Source organism: Bombina bombina, chromosome 4 (assembly GCF_027579735.1).
Source record: "Bombina bombina isolate aBomBom1 chromosome 4, aBomBom1.pri, whole genome shotgun sequence".
Classification (NCBI taxonomy): Eukaryota; Metazoa; Chordata; class Amphibia; order Anura; family Bombinatoridae; genus Bombina; species Bombina bombina.
This window is the reverse complement of record NC_069502.1, coordinates 645,596,970-645,623,076: the sequence shown is the minus strand read 5'-3', so window position 1 is coordinate 645,623,076 and position 26,107 is coordinate 645,596,970. Positions and strand designations below refer to the sequence as shown.

The 26,107-nt window shown below is 35.8% G+C and overlaps 1 protein-coding gene across 6 annotated transcripts in view; it reads left to right on the top strand.

Annotated features, from left to right (window-relative positions):
• Positions 1 to 26,107, top strand: part of LAMA2 (laminin subunit alpha 2) — a 1,406,020-nt gene that overhangs the window by 965,841 nt on the left and 414,072 nt on the right. For 4 of the 6 annotated variants that reach the window (XM_053710700.1, XM_053710696.1, XM_053710699.1 and 1 more), the window contains 3 exons: positions 13,661 to 13,747; positions 15,927 to 16,120; positions 21,857 to 21,999. In XM_053710700.1, the coding sequence (XP_053566675.1) occupies positions 13,661 to 13,747; positions 15,927 to 16,120; positions 21,857 to 21,999 (424 nt within the window). The remainder of the gene's footprint in view (positions 1 to 13,660; positions 13,748 to 15,926; positions 16,121 to 21,856; positions 22,000 to 26,107) is intronic. The other 2 variants (XM_053710701.1, XM_053710697.1) reach the window with 1 other exon arrangement.

Below are 26,107 nucleotides of genomic sequence, written 5' to 3'. Positions count from 1 at the left end.
AACTACACTGGGAGAAGGTGGAATAAAATCCTCCTCAGAAGAATCTAAATATAGAGCTAATTCTACAACACCGTTATCAATCTCAATGTCATGCTGACTCTCACTGACTTCAGGCCCTTCCACCCTTTCGTCTAACACTCGATAAGCCTGTTCCTCAATATTACTAGAAGGCCTTAAAATCTGTGCCGTTTTTGAAACATTAAGTAACTGTTCTGAAACCGCCTGAGGTAGTTCAGACGGCCCCGACACATTCAAACCCTCAACTTTCTTTTTTACTAACGCACTTCCTAAACTACCTATACTCCCTTGCTCCTTACCCCCACACGGCAAACTAGGCCTCGGCGGGCCGTCACTTTTACTAGCTTGCTTTTTTCCTTTAAATGCTACTTTTTGACCTAAATTGGCCATCTTACCCTTAGGCAAAGAATCACCCTTCATTACAGGCTCTACGAATTGTTCCGGAAGGGAACAAGTGCTCCCGGACAGCATTGCATTATCTGCAACCTCCGCTCCGGCCTGCCGACTTCCTGAACTAGAACTTGACTTCTTCCTCACAGCCGCCTTTAACCCCGGACTGGGGCTGGATTTTCTCCGACCGTTATTACCCCCTTCCGGATCCGGGTCCGAACGAACTGGGGGCCTAGAACGCCTCACAGGTCTCGATGAAACATCCTCGATATCCTCCCTGGTTTCGATAACCGGGCTAAACAATGGACGTAGCTTATCTTCGAGCCAGGTAGGGCCCATCTTGGCAGCTTCCAACTTAAGTTGGTCAAAAATCGCATCAAAATGCGCCATCACAAATTATCGATAACAAGCACTTTCAGAAAAGGTTTGATAAATAATCTGGTGACAGGTTCTCCCGCTCTTTCCTTAAATGCGCAACAGCGCGTGCTAAGCCCGCCCCCTTACAAGAACCAACCAATCACACCCAAGGCCTAATTCCTCCAAAGGTCAAGTCCCCTTCCCGTTACTTCGAACTCCCAGGGGATCCCGCATTATCTGCTCTAGTTTCATGCTCCAAGATCTCTCTCTGAAGATGTTTACTTAAATGTCTAGGCTCTAGCTGCACCTCTTCCTCAGATTGACAGCACAGGTGCAGGAGATAGTCTTTTTCATGTACTTTTTATTTTATAAACAAGCGTCAACAACACAAATAATTGCACATTATAACTTCAAGACACACACACACATATATATATATATATATATATATATATATATATATATATATATATAAATATATACAGCAGGCAGGCTAGTACTCACTGTTACAATTTCATCCACCCAGGGTGCTTCCATAGTATTGATAGTAGTAAAGAATGGGGATGCACTCGCCAGGATTTCCAAAGTTACCTTTAATGTAACGTTTCGGGGTGTTACCCCCTTCGTCAGACAATACAAATATTTTGTATTGTCTGACGAAGGGGGTAACACCCTGAAACATTACATTAAAGGTAACTTTGGAAATCCTGGCGAGTGCATTCCCATTCTTTACTATATATATATTTATTTATTTTCAAATCATTTTTTATTAAGAATCCAAAATACAGAGAGATGGACAAGACAAACATGCAGGAATGCAATAAAAAGGTGAAGAAAAAAAAGAAAAAAAAGAAAAAAAAGAAAAAAAAAGATAAATTACATTCGTTTAGCAAGTTTTACCGGGGGAGACAAAACACCCCCATGTTTAGAAATTCCATAGTATAATAACACACATCCTGGATTCTTATTTTAACCTTTTTTCTTTTTTATAAAAGTAATTCAAATCTAACAATAACAATAGAGTCTCAGTGCCCATCACAATACATCCATAATTCTACCTTGAAGATTATTCAAAAACTGTACTCAGGTGTGAACCAGGTCAATGTGATTATATATTTATTTATTTAAAATATATATATATATATATATTTTTATATATATATATATATATATATATATATATTTATTTATAAATAGATATATACACACACACACACACACAGACACACACATATATATATATATATATATATATATATATATATATATATATATATACAAACACAGACACAAAACACATAGAAAGTCTGGCACTCTTTTGCAAGCACACAGCTAGAATAAAAGCAAAATGTAAGAGTTAGTTACAGCATTTAGCCAAATGGTAATAGGCCCAGGACCACGTGACATGTCTAATTTTTTCCCCCCTATGGACTTTGCACCCAAGTTTGTCTGGGGTTAACTACCTGTGTCACTGATTGCTGTACAGCTGGCTGTGAGTGCTAGTGAGCACACTGTACTGTGATATATATATATATATATATATATATATATATATATATATATATATATATATATATATATATATATATATATATATATATTTGTGTGTGTGTTTATGTTTTGATGTATAAAAATAAATGATATCCATCCAAGTGGTATAAGTGATCTTGGTAGACTGAAAAAGTTGACATAAAAAATAAGCTATTGACAGGTTCCCTGAATCCTGTCATTGCATCTTATATTACTACACACACAATTTGTTAAATGGTTGTGTTTGTTATTATAGAATAATAGTATCCTAAATGGAGTGTCATAACCTTGTGACAGAACCATCAGACAGAGTGCAATAGTAGATTGACAAATGACAAGCTTATTGTTGTATTCTCCCTGACTAGATGTTAGCTAAATTGCTAGGTGATCAAATGGCACTTTCTAGAATGAATAACTAGTCATCTGAAAAAGTAATCAAAAACTGATTTTTCAACTCTAACAATATACATGAGGTAGGAAATTGTCGCTATAATATGTAAAAATGTAATCATATGAAAAGTAATGCAGAGAATAAACAAACATTCACTTAATCAGAGATGCAGTATAATTATTACAATACAGAAACATAATCTTATTTATTTTTGTTGTAAAGTTTTCCCTAAGCAAATTATTTTCAAGCTATCAGTTTCAAAAGTGTTTTGTTTCTGTACACTCAGCACTTCAAATATGGTTATAAGCCGTGGATCTATTTTTACTGAGTTGAAAATGTGTTGGATAATGAGTTTGTGAGTAGTAGATCAATTTGTTTACATTTTTGCAAAGTAGTAATTTTATTACCTATTCAGGCTCTATTGATTTAATGTTTTGTAAGTGAGTAAAATGTGCAGTGCTGACTGTACCAAGGCAAAGAGTATGGGTGGGCAAAGCACTTGATACATTTTTTTTTTTTTTTTAAAACATAATGTGTTCTTACATTTAATGAACAGCCAACATGAGTGATGTCTCTAGAACTAAATTATATTAAACTATAACTTAGGGAATAATTTAATACAGAAAAATGCATACTGCTGAGCAACTATGGCTTCACAGCATTATGATATTTTAATATGATACAATAAAGTGATTATTTAAGTTAAATTTGTTTTGTGTTTATATGAGTGTGCATGTGTGTGCGTGTGTGTGTGCATTTGTATGTGTATTGTGAGCGTAACTAATTATTAGAACAATTTCCTTATTTAGATATTTATAGCAGAGATGGGGTTGTTTTTCCAATCACTGCCAAGGGTAGTGCAATTCTCTGTGATTTAGCTGATTTTATAGGGATACCCTTGTCATGTGTTTGACTTGGTGGCACAGCCCTAGCCATAACCTGTGGAGGCAAAAGTACATTAACAAATATAATAGATGCAGGCTGAGGGAGGAATACTTAAACTGCTTAAAGGGACACTCAATCAAAATTAAACTTTCATGATTCAGATAGAACATGCCATTTTAAACAACTTTCCAATTTACTTCCATTGACTAAATGTGCATCAGTCTTTTTATATTTGAACTTTTTGAGTCACCAGAGCCTACTGAGCATGTGCAAGAATAAGTGTGTATGCATTTCTGAATGGCTGTCACATGGTACGTGTATGCATTTGTGATTGGCTGATGGCTGTCACATGGTACAGGGGGAGTGGAAATAGACATAACTTTTAAAATTGTCAGAAAAAAATCTACTACTCATTTGAAGTTCAGAAGTGCTATTGCATTGTCTTGTTATCTTGCATTTGTTTATTATGCAAATCTACTGTGTTGACTGGTCTTTTAAGTGTGAAAACAACTACACACAGGAAGAATGCTGCAGAAGCTGTCGAAAAAGGAAAGGGGGAAGGAAATAGGAAGGATGGAAGGAAGGGTAGGAAGGAAGGAACAAAGGAAGGAAGGAACAAAGGAAGGGTAGGAAGGAAGAAGGAAAGGAAGGAAGGAAGGGTAGGAAGAAAGGAAGGGTAGGAAGGAAAGAACAAAGGAAGGGTAGGAAGGAAGGAATGAATGAAGGAAGGGTAGGAAGGAAGGATATATATGTGTTTATATGTTTATGTATCTAGGTATATACATATATAAATACATAAATACACATATATACATATATACATAAAGCAGTGCATTTATTAAAATTACCAGTAGGTGGAGCTGTCTGCTTGTGTTGCAGCAAAGAAACACACAAGCAGGCTGAAATGAATCAGTGTAGCTAGCTAGACATGAGCTATCAAGCAGTTTTTATAGGAACACGATCTTCCTGTCTATAAATCAGTCCAGATTAGAATGCATAAAAGGAACTGTTTGCAGAAAAATGCAAGTAAAGTCTGTGTTGTGTGATTATTTCATAAGGTTTATAATGCAGTTAAGCAAATGTTTTTGTTCATGTAACTTAGTTTAATTATATATTCTGTGTTGTGTGATTATTTGATACTGTTTATAATGCTGTTTAGAATTTAAAGTCTTCATTTCAAAGCATTAAAAATAATGTATTAGGTGTTACTTATGGCAATTTTGACTTACATTATAAACTGGGTTTCAATTTACAACGGTTTCGATTTACAACCATTCCTTCTGGAACCTAACCCTGGCGTAAACTGAGGGCTACCTGTATTTATATATATATATATATATATATATATATATATATATATATATATATATATATATATATAGGCAAAAAGAGTCAGTTGTACTCTCACAAACAGTTCTCCAAGGGCCAGGGTGCTAGAGTAGATGAAATGTAGTAAAACAGGAAACAGCACTCTCTGGACTTAAGTATAAAACAAATAGTTTATTCGGTAACGTTTCGGGGAATGCTCCCCTTCATCAGACCTGGACCCGAAACGTTACCGAATAAACTATCTGTTTTATACTTAAGTCCAGAGAGTGCTGTTTCCTGTTTTACTATATATATATATATATATATATATATATATATATATATATATATATATATATATACATACACACACACATATACATATTTAGACATTTTAGAGATATGGAATACTAAACCCAGGATGATTTAAAGGGGACATTCCAGAGAAAATTAAATTGCACTTCAATGCATTTCATTTTGAAATAGAGTTATTTTTACAATGCACTTGCATTAACAAAAAATATTCTTATAAAAGCTATCACTGTTTTAAATGCAAACTGCGTATTTGCATTGAAGCATATCTAAATATGCTTAATGCCATAGAATTTTCAGAGAACTGGCAGTAACTTGTATCATGTAAACTGAGTCATCACCAATACAATGCAAGGCATTGACAGCAGATGCATGAAGCATATTTACATATGCTTCACATGCACATGCAGGTTAAAAGTTCTTATTTTAAATAGTGATAGCTTATAATAGAAGCATTTTGGCTGCAAATATTTTACTTGAACAACTATGAAAATTGTTTAGGAAAACAACTTGAAAGTGCTGCAATCTCACTGTTTCTTAAATTTTTGTTTCTTTTTTTATGTGTTTCACTAGATATTTCTGTTATGCCATTTTTTCTCTCTAATGGAAATGGCTCCTTTTCTTATGGATTGGAAGGATTTAGTTACTTAAGCTGCCATACCAATGTTTTCATGTAGGAATTCTGATTCATTGAATTTCAGCCTTTGTTTACTTGTAATGAGTACATTATTTTTTCTAATTCTTATATTATATTTTTTGCTAAGGTGTTAAGCTGGATTTATATGATTTTTAACATTTTGCTGTTTTACTGATTAATTGCAACTATATTTTCCTATGTAAACATAAATATCAAATGCAGCTCAAATTAATTTAAAATTAATTTGTAGTAGGGGCTTTTTAATCAAACTCTGAAAAGTGAATACAGATACGTTTTTTTGGGTCCCAATTTACTCAACAGTGGGCAGAAAAGTTTTCTAGCTAGGGAACCTGTCCACCCACCTTCCAACTAAGCATGCAGCATATTTTTTTATTGCACATGCAAGTGCTTGTGCAGAACTGCACCCTGATCTTGTGGAACCTGTCACTCATCCCAAAATAATGAGTTTGGGATGAATTAAAAGGACATAAAACCCAAAAATGTTTTTTCATGATACAGATACAGAATACAATACAATTTTCCAATTTACTTCTGTTTTCTAATTTGATTCATTCTTTAGCTATCCTTTGTGGAAGAAATAGCAAATGCACATGGGTGAGCCAATTACACGAGACATCTATGTGCAGGAATCTCAGCAGCTTCTGAGTTTATTTTTCAACAAAAGATATAAGAGAATGAAGCAAGTTAGATACTAGAAGTAAATTGGAAAGTTGTTTAAAATTGCATGCTCTTTCTAAATCATGAAAGAAAAAATGTGGGTTTTATGTCCCTTTAAATCCATTATCTCAGAAAGCCACAGTCTTACAACCACCGCTTTTTATCTAGTGGTTAGCAAGCGTGCACAGCAAGGACTCCAATGCTTCACAGTTTGATAAATGGAGTCCTTTGTCTCTTGCCAAGATATATCAAGTTACTTTCCTTTATGAAGTTAGGAGAATCTTGACCACTAATACAATATTTTGACAGAAGGTAAGAACCACTTGGCTCACCTTGTTATCCATTTTACAAAACTTTAAAAAACTCAGAACATGTCTGTCCTTTTATTTTTTTAAGTACAATTGTATACCTGTCAAGCTAATTTAATTTCCTTATGGAACAGCAAGCTACTCTGCTGAGAAGTTAAATGGGACATTAAAAGGGGCGTGACGGTGAATAGAAACATTCTTGTAATATACTTGTATTAGCAAAAGTGATTCTTGTAAACATTATTACTCTTTCCAAGACATTCAAACATAGGGATCCATTTATCTTGCCTAAAACGCTAGTCAACTAGTAGCGGTCTTATGACCCCTACTACTTAACCTCTCTGCCACCTAATGTGTAGCGGATTGCAATCACCATGATCAGGTCCTAACGGGATGATTGACAGCCCCCAATCGCAGGGTGTGGCTTTGCACATGTAGAGGCTTGTGCAATCTTAAATTCAGTCAGTGGATGCTGCTTGCTCGCTGCAAGGCAGGGAGGACGAGGTTCATGACTACAAACTTTTTTTTTATAAATGGAGCCAATAGAGTCAGTACCAAAATGAATTGTCTGTGACAGCCTAATTTGCGCATACAGACCCCATTGCCTCTATGAAGATGGGTGGTGGTGTATTTGAATGCAAGAGTTCTGGGCACATGCAACATATATAAACACACACGTAAAAAGTAATAGTTGAAGCACTTTACAAGTACAGTGCAAATTTCCTTGAATTCAAAACTTAAGGCCATTTTGTATGTGATTGCTTATGAAAGAGAATATTTTAGGGTGTATTTAATTGATTGGGCTTGTCACACTGCTCCCCATTGCGCCGCTCTGGCTGTTGCCAGGGACATGGCGGTTGTGAACGTGCGGTGATGATGTCTTCGCTGCATGTCTATTCCTCTCTCAAGCCGGTTGGATCCTTTGAACAGCTCCTTGGCACAAATCGGCGCCTATGTAAGTACCTGCATAACTTACATACACTGCCCAATTATAGGACTTACTGTGTGTGCTCCTGAGTGTTACTTATTGCTGGATTGCCTTATTGTTACTGAACTCTGCCTGTCTGACCACTCTGCTGTTTAACCCCTGAATTGCTGGATTGCCTTATTGTTACTGAACTCTGCCTGTCTGACCACCCTGCTGTTTAACCTCTGAATTGCTGGATTGCCTTATTTTTACTGAACTCTGCCTGTCTGATCACTCTGCTGTTTAACCCCTGAATTGCTGGATTGCCTTTTTGTTGCTGAACTCTGCCTTTCTGACCACTCTGCTGTTTTACCCAGTTCTGCTTATTCCTTGGACTGCCCTGTCTACCGTGAGTACTGCTTACTTCATTTCATACCTCTCACTTTGTTCTGGGATATTTCCTTATACTTCCACTTGATGCTGGGATAAGAAGACTACTGGTCTGATAGGGAAATATCGCAGGATTATTACATTATACTTGGGCCAAGGATCCAAAAGAGGTAGCTAGAGCAATCTCTCTTCAGGGACAGATGCTGGGAACCCACGCCTCACACCTGCAAAGCCTGGATTCCAAATTAGAGACTATTACTTCTATGCTCTCCTCACTTGTTGCAGATAAAAATGCTGCTCCTGTTGACACAAAGCCTGTCCCTGCTGCTAGTACCACAACCTCCTCCCCTGCTTCTGGTAGCATACCCCGCATACCGTTGACTGACAAGTTTGATGGCACTACTGACTGTAGGGGTTTTCTCAACCAGTGCAGACTGCATTTCCACAATGACCCTCATACCTTCCAGTCTCATCAGTCAAAGGTTACCTTTATCATTTCTTTGTTGAAAGACAAGTCCCTAGCCTAGGTCTCTCCCCTTTTGGAACAGAGTGCTCAACTCCTGAACGATGCTGATACCTTCATTTCTGCATTATCTTCCATATTTGGGACTTCTGCTGCAGAGTACTCTCTTGGATCTCCGCCAGAGCAATAGATCTGTGGCACAATATGCCTTAAAATGTTGCACCTTAGTACTTGAGACCAGTTGGGATGGCAATGCTCTCAAGGCGGCCTTCCGGAGAGGTCTGCATGAGCGCATCAAGGATGAGATAACTTATTGTGATGTTCCCTCTTCCCTGGATGATTTTATAGCACTCTGCATCAGTCTGGATTCTTGCTTTCAGGAAAGACAAGCTGAGAGAGAGAACTTGCAGAATCCTTCCTTCTCGTCCTCTTACCCATCCAGCCAATAGACTGCCCTCTACCCTTCCAGCACCTCCCGTTACCTCTGAAGAGGAACTTATGGATCTCTCTTCCCTTAAATCCTCAGAATCTGAAAGACAGAGAAGAAGGAGATTAAGACTGTGCTTCTATTGTGGTTCTAATGCACACCAACTTAAGAATTGTGATATACTGCCAGGAAAGGCCAATGCTTAGAGGATAAGAGTGAGGTACCTCTAAGCATAGCTACTACTAATACCCCTCACTCACGGATCTTGGTACCTGTTACCCTCACCTTTCTCCAGAACTCTGTACATGCACAGGCCTTTGTTGATTCAGGGGCAGCCGGAAATTTCCTAGATCACTGTTTTATGATTCATGCAGGGTTGCCTCTTCTCCAGAAAAAAACAATGTCTAAAAATAACCAATCTGGATGGCACTCCCCTTGGATCAGGTTTAATCCATTTTGAATCAGCACCCCTAACCATGACTGTGGAGATCCTACATTCTGAACAGTTGCAGTTTGATGTCATTTATTCTCCTGCACAACCAGTTATCCTTGGTCTTCCTTGGCTACGTAAACACAATCCTCAATTTGACTGGACTGAAGGACAGTTGGCCTCCTGGGGTAAATCCTGTTTTCACTCCTGCTTGGCTACAGTTACTCCACTACAACACATTTCTATAGCCAGCCTTCTGATCCTTTCTAATCTTCCCTCAGTATATGCAGACATTATGGATGTCTTTGAAAAGAAAGCAGCTGGTGTGCTACCACCTCACCGCCCTTACGACTGCAAAATTGTCCTCTATCCTGGAGCCCCACTTCTTAAAGGAAGGACTTATCCTCTGTCCAAAGCTGAAACCAAAGCCATGGGAAAATATATCCAAAAGAATTTAGCTAAAGACTTCATTCGCCCTTCCTCCTCTCCTATCGAATACAGAGCCCCAAACAAAATAACGATCAAGAATCGTTATCCTATTCCCTTGATGACTGAATTATATGATTCAGTCCAAAATGCTAGCTACTTTACAAAGTTAGATCTTTGTGGGGCGTAAAATCTCATTCACATCTTCCTGGGACATGAGTGGAAGACTGTCTTCACACGAGATCAGGGCATTATGAGTACCTCATAATGCCTTTTGGACTGTGCAATGCCACTGCTGTCTTTCAAACATTCGTCAATGATGTCTTCCGTGACCTCCTAAATCGTACTGTCATCGTCTATTTGGATGACATCCTCATATTCTCCGCCACCCTGGAAGAGCATCATGAACATGTGAAACAGGTGCTTCTTCGTCTCAGAGACAATTCTCTTGTAGCCAAGTTGGAGAAATTTGAATTCGATCAAGTCCGGATTCAATTCCTTGGATATATTATCTCTAAAAAAGGTTTCACCATGGATCCCACTAAGCTAATAGCAGTTCTGGAATAACCTTAGCCCACCACATTGAAGGAGTTACAGAGATTCTTGGGGTTTTCCAACTATTATCGCAAGTTTATAAAGAATTTCTCCAAGATTGTTGCTCCACTCACTGAGCTGACTAAACAGAACAGAGCCTGTAAGAATTGGCCTCCAGTAGCTGTGAATGCCTTCTCTCATCTGAAGATGGCCTTTTGTACTGCTCCTGTGCTACGTCACCTTAGAGGTTGATGCCTCTGAAATAGGAGCTGGTGCAGTCTTAATCCAAAGAGACCCTTCAACCTCCAAGTTGCATCCTGTGGCCTTTTTCTCTAAGCAGTCTTCTCCTGCAGAGAGGAATTACGACATGGGAAATCGTGAACTCCTAGCTATCAAGATGGCTCTTACTGATTGGCTTCACTGACTAGAGGGTACTACTAACCCTATTCAGATTCTTACGGATCACAAGAGCCTGACGTACTTAGAGACTGCTCATCGACTCAATCCTCGACAGGCCAGGTGGGCCTTATTATTTTCCTGTTTTAACTTTATAATCTCCTACCTTCCTGGGACCAATAATAAAAAGGCTGATGCCCTTTCCCGTCAGTTTACTCAGTCTAATGACTCTTCTGAAGCTCCTCTCGAACACATCATACCTCCCTCCTGTGTGGTTGCTCAGCTCAACATCTCTCTTCTTCAAAGAATGCAACATGCCCAGTCAAGAAAACCTTCTGATGCCCCTGCAGCTCCTGAGATCCTTTATGTTCCTCCAAAACTTCGCTCCCCTGTGCTATCCTGGACTCATGACAGCAAGCTGTCAGGTCATCTTGGTTTGACAAGAACCTTTAAAACTCCTTTTCCAACATGTGTGGTGGCCTACCATAAAGTCAGACTCTCAGGATTTTGTCAAGGCTTGTCAGACTTGTGCTGTTAATAAGACTCCCCGTTCCCTACCTCATGGGCTACTTCAACCATTGTCCATACCTAAACAACCATGGACACACATAGCCATGAATTTTGTTGTACACCTCCCTCCTTCTGACCATCATACAGTTATCTGGGTTGTGATGGATCAATTCTCCAAACTTTCTCATTTTGTACCTAAGTTACCTACAGCCCAAGAATTGTCCACTCTTTTTCTGTTACACGTAGTACAGTTCCATGGTATACCCATAAATATCGTCTCTGACAGAGGACCTCAATTTATTTCTACCTTTTGGAGAAGCTTTTGCAAATTGCTTGGAACCACTGTTTCTTTGTCCTCTGGTTATCACCCACAGACTAATGGGAAGACGGAAAGAACCAATCAGGATCTTGAAGCTTATCTCAGAGCATATGTCAATTCACAGCATACTAATTGGTCTGGGTTGTTACCCCTAGCTGAACTGGCAAAGAACACTCATTAGCATTCTTCTCTACGATGCTCTCCTTTCCAGGCCACAGCTGGTTATCAACCTTGTGTTTTTCCTCTTTCTACTGAATCCACAGCAGTCCCTGCTGCAGAACGTCACTTCACTGAACTCACTACCCATTGGCAATGAATACGCTCTCAGTTACACTCAACCATCTCCAGATAACCCTAAGCTTTGCCGATCATAATTGAGCTAATATTCGTGCCTTTTGCAGTTTACTGCAACAGTTTTTAGTGATCAAACTCCACCCACCACTTTCCTTATTTGGAGGAGCCAATCCAGACTTCAGTATGGAGAAGACAGGGCATTCCACTATCATTGTGTTAACAAAATGCCCATTGTTTGGAGTCAGCAGAAAAGATAAGATAAAACATTAGAAAGATCTATGACAAGAAATGGCTTGTGAAGGTTGCTGTGTGCTCCTTAAAGGGACATGAAACCCGTTTTTTTCTTCTTTCATGATTCAGATAGAGAATACAATTTTAAACAAAATTGGAAAGTTGTTTCAAATTGCATGCTTTTTCTAATTCATGAAAGAAAACAATTTGGTTTTATGTCCCTTTAAGTTTTCAGGACATAAATACCCATACTTTTCAGAATTAAATTACAGTAAAGATGAGAAAATAAATGAGTGTATATATTTCAAAGTTGTTTTACTATGTAAAATTAAGCATTTATATTACAATACCAAATTGTAACTGTCCATGTAAAAGGATTTAACTTTATAAAACAAGCTTCAGGTTTTGAAAACATCACGGGAAGTGTCTGTCATTCCTAGTTTTCTTAAAAGCATATTAAATAATCACAAAGATAAATAACCAATTTGATGCAAATAGCAAACATATTAGAAGGACTGTTTCTCAAAATCTTAATGACTAGATTTTTCAAATGTGAACGGACTGGAACTCCTATTATACAAGCTGATATTTTTTCATCATATGTGTAAAAATTATGATTTTCTTTTACTTCAATATCAAAAAGGTCTAAATTATCTTAGCTAATCTTGATATATGCATTTGGCCAAATTAAAATTTATTGCAATGAATTGATGATTATCCAGGTCACATTGAACCACTACAGAAGGTAACGCATGCAACAATCAGAATTAGGAATTGTTCTAGTGATAACATGCCCATTGCACAAATACTCCACAGTTCATGTAAGTTATCAGTCAGTAAAAAATGATATAAATTGTGTGGTGAATTTGACGCTAATTACTGGTGCAATAGTTGAACAAATCTTTTTTTTATAAATCTTCTATATTGGGCTCCAACCAAGTCTGCTGGACATTGCTGCAGGTGGACATCATATGCTGTTCGGGTTTATCATTGCACAAGCATTTCACCAGAAATCCTTGTGCTATGCCTGCCGTCTGCTCACTGGTGACCAATCGGCCGCTAGCAGGAGCTGTAAATCATCTTGATCGCATTGGATCTGGATGATTGTGACCACTGCCTGATAAATGGAGCCCATTGCCTTATTTGTTTATATAGAGAGCATTTCCTAATTGAAGGATTTGTCATATAAATTATTTGCATCTGTTTGTAAAATGTGGTATAGTCACATAAATTTGTTTAAACTACAATTTTTTAAGGCTGTTGATAAAATAATTAATTAATAATGTATTCTAATGAATTCTACTAGAGTTGAAATATATAATACAGCATAAACTATAAGGCTAGTATAATAATAACATTCTTTGCTTACGTTATTTTACTGTATTCAAAAACATGTTATAGGCAATTATCACTATTTCCTGCAGTTAGCAATTAAATATATGTGTGTATATATATATATATTATTTAGCTTTTTTGTCAAACATGATTTCAATAAAACACTTAACGTATTGTCTTACAGCTTCAGTCCTACATGCATCATGCAAGGAGCGAATGATTACAAATGTACAGCTTGTCCTCAAGGATATGAAGGCCAGTACTGTGAAAGGTAAATGTAAAAATAATTATAAATAATAATAAAATGGTGAATGAACCTGAATGTCCTTGGGTTAAAAGAATGAGGAGCAACCACTTGAGATCATGAAGCTAGAATGTTATTTTCTGACTGATACCCAAAATGGGGAAATAAAAGCAGTGCAAGGTCTTAATCAATATCTCTAATAAGAATGCAAGAATGTTTTATTCATTTTTCTTCTTGTTGGAACATTTTCAAATAAAAATTACTAATCAACTTTAGAAAAAGAAAACCTTTTTTTTTTTTTCCTTTTCTTTTTATCTGAGTCAAACACTGAAATGTTTTCACATGGTAATTCCTATAGTGCCATGTACAATATTTTATATGCAAAGCTACCAGCAGAAAATAAATAATAATACAAATAAAATAACTCTGAGGTCTGTGAATATGTTGTGCATTGAACATTTTTTTAAAGTGGTATGAAATCCAAAATGTTTCTTTCATGATTTAGGTAGAAAATACAATTTTAAACAACTTTCCAGTTTACTTTTATTATCAAATTTGTTTCATTCTCTTGGTATCATTTGTTCAAGGAGCAGCAAGTCACTACTGGTTTCTAACTGAACACATGGGTGAGCCAATGACAATCATTATATATATGCAGCCACCAATCAGCAGCTAGAACCTAGGTTCTTTGCTGCTCCTGAACTTACCTAGCTAAACCTTTTAGCAAAGGATAACAAGAGAAGGAAGCTAATTAAAAAATAGTAGTAAATTGGAAAGTTGTTTAAAATGGCATACTCTGTCTAAATAATGAAATGTCTAATTATGACTTTACTGTCCCTTTAAGTAAAGAATTTACCTGGGCCTTTACATTATTACTAATAGCGATGGCCAGTGGTATCTCCTAAATGAAATTACTGAACTTACTTTAACATCATAGCTCTTTTTGCATTCTTTTTCTCTAAGCCAGTATAATAACCATCTATATTGGCACAAAAAGAAGTCTATTGAATACCCCATTTATTACAGCCCCTTTACTATTACTGAAGTGATAAAAAACTAGTTTACTGAAAGTGGTCATAGGATTAGGAACCAAACACTTCATATATCTGATGAATAAAGGGCCTTAGATGAAAGTTGTCACATTGAAAAAGAAAAAATGCAAAAAAAGTATTCAAATATTTCAACTGTATTTGCATTGCATCATAGATTTTAAACCTTTTAGTTTTATTACTTTTACATAGACCATGATAGTGTGTAAACCATATATTCTAAAATATATTTTACCTCAAAATGTATCTAGATCACAATAGTAAGTGCTCTGTGAGTAGTTACCCATCAGCTACGGTCAGCTGCATGTGAAACAAACAGCAGCCAATCAGTTTAATCAGTGATGATGTCACATTTTGCTTTACTGTGATCTCATGAGATTTCACAGAAATTTTGCAAGATTTCATAGTAAACTTACTCAAACTGGGAAGGGAAATATTATTATTGCCCGTGCCAGATATACGCTCCCGACTAGCATCCTGATTGGTTGCTTAAAGTCCCTTTACAATGGAATGTGGCTTCTGAGGGAAACTTGAGGTAAAATATCTTCCCTTTTTACATAGAGAAATCCAGGTTATATTTTCTGGTCAGCTTTTTACAGCTAAGCTGCATTTCTTTCAAGTGCTTCAACATTTGGGTATCATGTCTCTTTTACTATATAATCATTCTAAAAATTTGCAGCTAACAGTTTTAATGTCTTCTTAGAAAGAGGATCTAAATACTTAAAGGAACATATTACTATTAAATTGCTGCCTCTTAAATGTGTTTCCAAGGCTCAATTTCACCTGCTGTAGTATATTACATTGTTTACAAATTGATCAATTTATCATGTGATATACCTGCTTTTGACAAGTAAAAATGCCACCTGTACTGACAATTTCAATACTGCAATATCAGCTAAAAATTATGTAAGCAATAGGCAGTAGCAGAAATTAACCTCATAGTGAGGGGGTAGAGGAGAGAACCCAGCCCATGGGGTGATCTGCAGCTGCTTTGAATACAATAAAATATTATCAGCTTCTTGCATGAGTACATTGTCATTTTAAGATCTAAGTTAATGAAATAGAAAATAAGTCAAGTTTCTTACAAATATTTTAAAAATGTTTATTTCAGTATTAATATACACTGATAATATATAATAAATGCCATCTAATTTCAGGTGTGCTTCTGGTTTCACTGGTAACCCAGGAATACCTGGAGGCTCCTGTCAGGAATGTGAGTGCAATCCTTATGGCTCATTGTCTTCAGTTTGTCACCCAACCACTGGCCAGTGTCCTTGTAGAGCTGAAGCAACAGGACTGGAGTGTGCTGGCTGCACTCTTCGGCATGCACGGGAAGGCCCGTTGTGTGTGTGTACGTATACTAACAACTCACTCACAAGTGCGATGTTTTTTTATTTCATTTAATATCCTTTATAATCAGTGGCTTGTCTGGATAGCCTGCATTTGTATCCACAAAACTTATCCTTTTTGTTAAAAGGATATTAAACCCATGCAATTTTAAGCAACTTTCTCATTTTCTCCTATTATCAAATTTTCTTTGTTTTCTTGTTTTTTTTATTTGAAAAAGCAGGAATGTAAGCTTAGGAGCCAGTCCATTAATGGTTCAGCATTCTGGGTAGCACTTGCCAATTGGTGGCTACAATTCAGCACCCAATCAGCAAGCGCTACCCAGGTCTGAATCATGACAGAAAAAAAATAGGTTTCATATCAGCAGCCCACGGCTAAAAAATATTTTCACCTCTTAGCCAATAGCCGTACGGTAAATCCGGCTCCCATGGGCGTCAAACCGGATTTACCGCACGGCTATTGGAAAACATCACCTCTTAGCAGAAAAAAATTTTGGGCCGTGGGCTGCTGTAGCAGCTAAGAATGGCGATCAGTTGAAACGAAAAAAGGTACTTTCTGCATGAAGTATCTTATACTTCATGAATGAAAGAGCCCTTTATTTGTTTCAACAGTCAACCCTAGCGTTTCAAAAACGCTGTGGTTGACTTTCACTTTAAGAGACTTATTTGTTTGTTTTTGCTTAAAAACATTGTTTTACCTCAAAATTTAAAGGTATATTAAGATCAAAATTAACCCCCCATTGTAAAATGTAATTAGCATAATGTGAAAATAATGCATTGTAACTTCAGTATTTATTATACCTGCTTTACCTGAAATTCACCTCTGAAAATTTAGTTTTTTTCCACTTCAGTGAGAATGAAAGATTATCTGCCCTTTAATATGACACCCTATGGTCGCTCATATCAGTACCTGATCTAATTTACATCTGGCCTATTATTGGCCATTGGCTACCCAGATAAACATGCTAAAGAGAGCTTTGCAAGGGCTATTCTCCTTGATGCAATAAAATAGCAAAACCCTGCAATTCTCAATAAAGATTTTACAATATGTGTAACAATTTATATTTTTATAATATATGATTGTTGCTAGTGTGATATAGTACCTATTAGATGCTGGTTAGCAAGTGCATATTGATGTCATGGATGGTATAGCCTTCATTTTATAACTGACGGATAATTCAACTTCTATTGCTTGCAAAAATTCCAAATAAAAATTTGCAGAAACTTATCAAATTAATATATTTCCTATAAATATAGAATAAAATTTGAATTTCTAGTAGAAATGTGAGATAATAAAATAAATATTTTAAATTATCTAATTTTTTTGTTGTTGCGTCCAATAATCTTACGTGGTTGCATAACTACATTTGATTCATTTTAGTTGTGGTCAGCAACTGATTTTTGTATTTGTTTCTTTTGCTTTAGGACAGTATAATTGTAGTTTGAAATTCATATGATCCTCCCATGATTAATAGAGACACGGGGGCTGATTTATCATTTGTCTGGCGTACATGATCCGATGTAGCGATCATGTCCGCCAGACATCGATAAATGCCGCCAGCATGCGCTGTTGGCATTTATCGTTGCACAAGCAGTGCTGGTGAACTGCTTGTGCAATGCCGCCCCCTGCAGATTTACTGCCAATCGGCCGCTAGCAGGTGGTGTCAATCAACCCAATCGTATGCAATTGGGTGCAATGCTGTCCGCCGCCTCAAAGGTGGCGGACGAGTTAAGGAGCAGCGGTCTTAAGACGAGGGTATTTGGCCCCATTTGGGCCATGATAAATCAGCCCCATGGGAAACTCACTAACTGAATTAATATTAGGCAATCATTGAACAACTGAAATATAGTTATCTAGCAAATCTATTATGCAATTTAATAAAATTGTCAGTATTCAATTTGTTTTCTAGTTAGCCTTACTTTAGTATAGCCATCTTAGGTGACATTCCCAGCTAATAATCACTGCTGAAGAGGTTTTAAATTAAATATATCTTTTAATTATTTCTTCCCTAACTGCTTCTCAGATTTTAGAGTTAAAAGGAACATGCGTGTTTTTGGTAAAACAGTTTGTTTATTAATGCTTTTTAATTTCATCTTCATGTGATGAATAAGTAGGTGCCCAAACAGAAACTTATTATAATGCAGAAAAAATATCTGAATTTGGAGCATGGAGCTGGAGAAAAGTAAATATAATTTCAGTCTTGTCATTGTCACTATCTTGTGTACGGTAAAGTAATACACTGTTTGGAATCACATATTTTTGTGCATGTGTTTGAATTACTTAATAATATAATTACCAAACTTTTATTTGGAGTGATAGTGAAAATGTGCTGTCTTTTATAGTGCAAGTGTGTTTAATAACATGTAATATTGCAATTATTGTTTACTAAAGCAACGTTTGAACTCTTTTTCATTGCATGATCCTGTTGTTTTACCTTGTAAACCAGGGATGCAAAATTTCTGGAGATGTGATTTTTTTTTAATTCCCATTGTTTTTTCATTATAATCTATTTGCTAATTGTGCATGGTGAAATATTTTAGATTATGACTAGCTCATGCAAAATATTTTTCCTAATTCTAAATATCTGTTGTAAAATATACTTGTGTTAAATATATTTCTCCTTTTTTTATTTGATGAAAGGCTATAGGGAAGTGTGGAACTCGCACAACAAACTAATGTAAAATTTGCTGGTAGACACAGTTCTAGTTTTCAGGCAAAATTCTACATGCTATAGGCTCCTAAATAAAAATATATATTTTAGAAAGCATTTTAAATTAAGACTTCTGCCCCTCTGGAAGTCCACTTGTGCCCGGCTGGGTGAAGACGTCTCAAGACGTTTAAATCATTTATCATGACGTGATAACGTTTTCAAATAGCTTTTGTAGAAACAATACTGAAGTAGCGTCACCATTTATTTTTAAGAAATTATAGTTATGAAGTTTTCTTTAACTCATAACTAAATCAAAAACTCTTCTTAACAATCATTAGACACATTAAAATTAGGGTGACCATATTGCCACTTTAAAAAGGGATACATATGAAAAATACATATGTCAGGGTTCTTTACAAAACATGTCTTTAAACAGCCCTGAAAACAGCCCTGCCATGTGTATTTTTCATATGTGTCCCTTTTTAACACTCATTAGGCAAATTAAAATTTTTCTTAAAAATAAATGGTGACGCTACTTCAGTATTGTTTCTACAAAAGCTATTTGAAAACTTTATCACGTCATGATAAATACTTTAAAAATATTCTCTATGGTTAGTAGCCACATGATCCCTGTGTTATTAATGTCTTAAATTGTTTGGATGATATTTAAAAGTTGTCTTACATGTGACAAAAATGGGTTATTTTAAACATTATACTATCTTAAAATAGAGCCATTATGAAAATAGGAAGCTGTCACCATCCAGATATGCTTCTTTACTATTTAAATACACAGCAATCTATCATGTTATGCAAAGCCTATTTTATGCTGTTAGTTTGGTACATTGACTAAATGTTAATATAGCTTGACAGAATTATGCATCAAGCAGGTAATCTATAAATAATATGATAGTTTTTTCTTTAGTCTGGCAGATCTGTACTGTTTCATAGGGGAAAAAACAAACCTTGAGTTAGTATAAATGATGTCAGAAAAAAAATAACAACAAAAATTAAAGGGATATGTAACCCCCAAATAAATATTTAATAATTCAAATACAGCATACCATTTTAAACAACATTCTAATTTATTTATATTATCAAATTGTATTTGTTCTCTTGGTATCTTTTATTGAAAAGCAGGTATGTATGCTTAGGAGCCAGCCCATTTTTGGCTCCCTATATGGCAGAAGTTTTGCAATAATGTTATCTTTTTGAAAGAGCAGTGGATGGTAGCACTATTTCCTGGCATGTACCAGAAGGTATCTCTTCAACAAAAAATATCATGGGAATGAAACAAATTCTGATTCTTTAAATTGTATTCTCTGTCTGAATCATGAAAGAAAATGTTTGGGTTTCATATCCCTTTAATAGAGAAATATACAGTATAAAAGAACTAAGATATAATTAAAATATTAATTTAATTAACTGTGTTTTTGTTGACATAATACAATTCTTAAAAAAAGTTTAGAATTCTCATTTGTAGGTAAATATCTACTGTCATCCACATTAAATTTCAACAAATGTGGCCCCATGCACTAACTAAAGGATGGAGAGGTTTCCCAGTTAGACAACCTCTCAGCGAGCTTGCAGTGGGTACTGTTCATCCGCTACACATTTAATCTGACACATGTACAGAACTAAAATTTGTCATTTTCATTTATCATTGCAATTTCAATTTTAAAGTTTATAAATATATTAATAATCACCTGAGTTCAATTAGAAGTTTTAGTAATTGATTAAAATGGGGCCATTGCATCGTTAGATATTTTATTTCTACTCCTCTTAAATATTAAGATAATTTAAACTGACAAATAAAAGTGAAATATTAGCTTTTATATTTTAATGCATTTCTTTTTATTTAAAATCATTGAAATAGAATCCTAAATATTGGTGTTGGTAAATTTATTCTAAATGTGAAATCATAAATGTTTAGATTTCAGCTTTTCCTGTAGGAAAATCTGATTTGCATGGGTAACAAAATGAAAGCACTGAAATTGAAGAGTAAATATCATTAGTGGGAGAGTTGAAAACACACAGGGGTGTGAAATGCTTTAGCAGGGAAGGGATCATTGGCAACAGAACACCAAATTTATGATGTTCAATTTAGTTTTTAGTATAAAGTTAGGTTATTCAATAACATTCCAAAGTAGTTTGCAAAACATAGTAGTACTGCTTCCTTTCCTATATTTAACACAAATTTTTTTAATGATCTATCTATCTATCTATCTATCTATCTATCTATCTATCTGTCTGTCTGTCTGTCTGTCTGTCTAAATACACTTATAATCACACAGTACATATATCCTCCATCTAGTGTAGTAGGTTTAATGAACAAACAAATACATGAAAAACAATCCGCTGTCCTCCTGAAGATTTCTTCTCACTCAGTTCAACCTCCACGTGTATGAAGTAAGTAGTGGTTTATTAACTAAAATCCTAAAAATGTCAGCAGAAGTCCCTGAAGGCTCCAGTCCTCTCTGTGCCTATCTGGTGATAAGGACTTCAACCTACAGGGCACTTCTGCTGACATTTTGGGATTTGTGTTAATATGCCACTATTTACCTCAGATTTGAGGTTGAACTGAGTGAGTAGAAATCTTGAGGGGGCATCAGATTGTTTTTTTTATATTTCTTTGTTTATTAAACCTACTGTGTGTGTAAATTTGTAGACAGACAGACAGACAGATAGATAGATAGATAGATAGATAGATAGATAGATAGATAGATAGATTGATGATAGATAGATGTATCTAGTTAAATACATTACAGGGTATTTACTATAAAATGCACCACATGGACTGTGTGATTATATGTGTATTTAGATAGATAGATAGATAGATAGATAGACAGAGAGACTGACACAATAATAGAGTAATAATTAAAAAGGTCTTCTTATTAATATACCATAATTAATTATATGTTCCACACATTTATTTTGTTCTGGCTGTTTTTGTTTTGTGGGCTTATTATGGGATTAGCATCAGACACATTCACAGTCTATTACGTGCACTTCTAAATGCCACGGTGCAGAAATATTGAACATCTGCCTCAGGTGTTTACGTGAAATAAATATTCTTTGCTGTCCTCTTCACAGTTTGTGATGATGAATGTACAGGGCTCCTTCTTGATGACTTGGATCAGCTAAACCAGATGGTCATGAGCGTCAATCTTTCTGGCCCGCTGCCTCCACCTTACAAAATGCTGTTCAGTTTTGAAAATGAGACACAGGAATTAAAGGTAAATGTATTCTTCCAAAGTAGCTATAATCACATAAAGTTACCACATTTTCTGCCTATGAAAACTTTTAACATTTTCCTATTTAAATAACACACAAAAATAGATTAGTTATCATATAACTGCGCTGAATGTAACATTAATAATCATCATCTTTATATCAAAGTAAAATTAATTTTATATTAGATATTTTAACAATGTAAATATTTATGTAATAATCAATGCATGCATGTAATGTGTCACTTATTAAAATATGTCACTGTAAAACAAAAGAATTACATTAAAAATAATCTATTTAGATTCTGAGCTGGTTAACAGAACCAGAAAGGTTCTCTTGAGTTCAACTGTATTATGTTCTAGCTATATTTTCTATATTTAGTTTATAGTTATAGGTAGTTGGGATTTCTCCAAATGTGTAAATTGGGCTCCCATAGCTATATGACTATCTTCAAATTCATGGTAGATGATCCTGAGGCTTGTAGCACTTTTAGTTGTTCTTCTTCCTATATTCATTTTGGGCTAGATTACAAGTTGTGCCTTAATTTATCGCACGCCTGTAAATGGACAAACTTTCCCATTTATAAGTGGCTGGTTATTTCTACCGTGAGCTTGTGGTAGCAATTAGCTGTCCGAAAATAAAGGTCAGATCTCTGGTTAATTTTCAAAATATCCCCAATTGGCCCAAAAATAAAGTATATTGTAGGTTTTTATTTTATTTTAAAAATTGAGCTTTTTAAATAATAATAATTAAAAAAAAAAACACAGCACAAAGTGTGTGGGGTGTTAGAAAAAAATGGCACTGAAAAGTGCCTTTACATTGCAGTCTATGGGGAACTGTGTGTTCCCAGTAAATATATATGTATATACTTATATACATATATATATTTATGTGTTAATATGTGTATATATACATATAAACACATAAATATATATGTATATATTCATATACGTATATATTTATAATTTGCTGCACATGACTGAGTGATTTACTCCCTTCGTTGAGCTAGGTTCTCATGCCGTGACTCACGGCTTGAGAACGAGGTTCCTATTGTAGCCTATGGAAACACGCTTGCATTGAACCTAACATGTTATACCAGTGCACATTTGTGTGCGCTGGTATTATTAAGTGGAGTGCAAATATCACCCTTGTGAAAGCAATATTTTGTGCTCCACTTGTAATCTTGCCCTTTATTGGTCCAGTATGTAAAACATTTACATAGATATGCATAGCATGCAAATGTTCCATTATAATTTTATACTAAAGTTGGTCATTTATTTTATTTAGAAATTGGTTTTAATATAATAAAAGGTGTTTGGAATGTATTATAACTGATACTAGGTCCATTTTTTATGGTGGTCTGCTCTGGTGGTTTATTAGCTTTTCTAGAATTATATTTCCATAAAATAATCCTTAACCTGTTGGAATAGGGATTTCCAAATGCATTCTCTGAGGAGAAAGCAGATTCTGCAAAAAGGAGGTTTTCTGCAACCAATTATTTCCATTTTTACTGATACCAGCCTGGATGACGCTGGGGTAATTACAATATTCATGAAATATGGTACCTTCAGGACTCTTCTTTACACATAAATGTTCTGGAAATCAGATTTTTCTAGCTCTTAAAACCTTGGACTCCCTTGTATGTCAATGTTATGTTCAAACAACATTACACTAGTAGCATCTATATAGGATGCATCCAGCTGGTCTGCAAATCAGAATGCACTTGTGTCCTTGAAAGGCCATAGTTTCAGTTCACATTCCAGGTCTCCTCAATTTCCAAGCAGATTTTCAGAGTTGTCAGACAGTTTATCCAGGGGATTGGTGTCTCACCATAGATATTTTTCTCGAAATATTCCATAAATTGGGATGTAAAATAAAAAAAGAAAAGTTTATGGTGTTAATGGAAAAGTGCAATGTTACGGAAGTTGTGCCAAAGTTACACCAGTTGTTATGATGAAAATTCCTTCAGACTAGATTATTTCTTTCTTTTTCTTTTTTGCTTCAGATACATATTCTAAAGGTCAAGCATACTAAGTAGAATATTATAATTGGGGCTGTTAACTTGAAAAGAATAACTTGCGGCTATATTACGAGTTATGAGTAAAAAAGCAGCGTCATGGGTTATAACGCTGCTTTTTCACTACCGCTGCTATTACGAGTCTTGTAGGTACAGCTGTCCTGCACACTTTTTTGGCCATACCACAAATTAACTTACTCAATTTGCGTAAAGTCTGTTTTCAATGGGACTTCCATAGCACCGATATTACAAGCTTTTTCTGGGAGGCCAAAAAGTGAGCGGTACAGCCTATCCCGCAAGATTCGTAACGCATTCTAAAGTCAGTAGTTATGAGTTTTACGTTACAAAGCTGTAGCATAAAACTCATAACTAAAGTGCTAAAAACCCCTAAACCGAGGCCCTCCCGCATCGCAAACACTAAAATAAATGTATTAACCCCTAATCTGCCGCTCCCGACATCGCCGCCACTATACTAAATTTATTAACCCCTAAACCTAAGTCTAACCCTAACCCTAACACCCCCTAACTTAAATATAATTAAAAGAAATCTAAATAAAACCTACTATCATTACCTAAATTATTCCTATTTAAAACTAAATACTTACCTATTAAATAAACCCTAAGCTAGCTACAATATAACTAATAGTTACATTGTAGCTAGCTTAGGGTTTATTTTTATTTTACAGGCAAGTTTGTATTTATTTTAACTAGGTAGAATAGTTACTAAACAGTTATTAACTATTTACTAACTATCTAGTTAAAATAAATACAGTTACCTGTAAAATAAAACCTAACCTTTCTTACACTAACACTTAACATTACACTACAATTAAATAAATTAAATTAATTAAATACAATTACAAAAATTACAAAAAACAAACACTAAATTACACAAAATAAAAAACAAATTTTGAGATATTTAAACTAATTACACCTAATCTAATAGCTGTATGAAAATAAAAAAAGCCCCCCAAAAATAAAATAAAAAAACCTCTAGCCTAAACTAAACTACCAATAGCCCTTAAAAGGGCCTTTTGAGGGGCATTGCCCCAAAGAAATCAGCTCTTTTACCTGTACAAAAAAAATACAAACAACCCCCCAACAGTAAAACCCACCACCCACACAACCAAACCCCAAATAAAATCCTAACTAAAAAAACCTAATATCCCCATTGCCCTGAAAAGGGCATTTGGATGGGCATTGCCCTTAAAAGGGCATTTAGCTCTATTGCTGCCTAAACCCTATTCTAAAACTAAAACCCACCCAATAAACCCTTAAAAAAACCTAACACTAACCCCCGAAGATCCACTTACAGTTTTGAAGACCGGACATCCATCCTAAACGAAGCCAGGAGTAGTCCTCAGCGAAGCGGCAAGAAGTCCTCAAAGAAGCCGGGAGAAGTCTTCATCCAAGCCAGCAGAAGTGGTCCTCCAGACGGCAGAAGTCTTCATCCAGACGGCATCTTCTATCTTCATCCATCTGGAGCGGAGCGGGTCCATCTTCAAGACATCCGGTGCGGAGCATCCTCTTCTGTTGACAGCTAACGACAAATGAAGGTTCCTTTAAATGACTTAATTCAAAATGGTGTCCCTTGAATTCCAATTGGCTGATAGAATTCTATCAGCCAATTGGAATTAAAGGTGAAAAAATCCTATTGGCTGATGCAATCAGCCAATAGGATTGAGCTTCAATCCTATTGACTGATCCAATCAGCCAATAGGATTGAGCTCACATTCTATTGGCTGATTGGAATGTGAGCTCAATCCTATTGGCTGATTGCATCAGCCAATAGGATTTTGTCACCTTTAATTCCAATTGGCTGATAGAATTCTATCAGCCAATCGGAATTCAAGGATGATGTCATTTAAAGGAACCTTCATTCGTCGTTAGCCATCAACAGAAGAGAATGCTCTGCACCAGATGTCTTGAAGATGGACCCGCTCCGCTCCGAATGGATAAAGATAGAAGATGCCTGTCTGGAGGACCACTTCTGCCGGCTTGGATGAAGACTTCTCCCGGCTTCGTTGAGGACTTCTTTCTGCTTCGCTGAGGACTTCTCCCGGCTTCGGTTAGGATGGATGTCCGGTCTTCAAAAC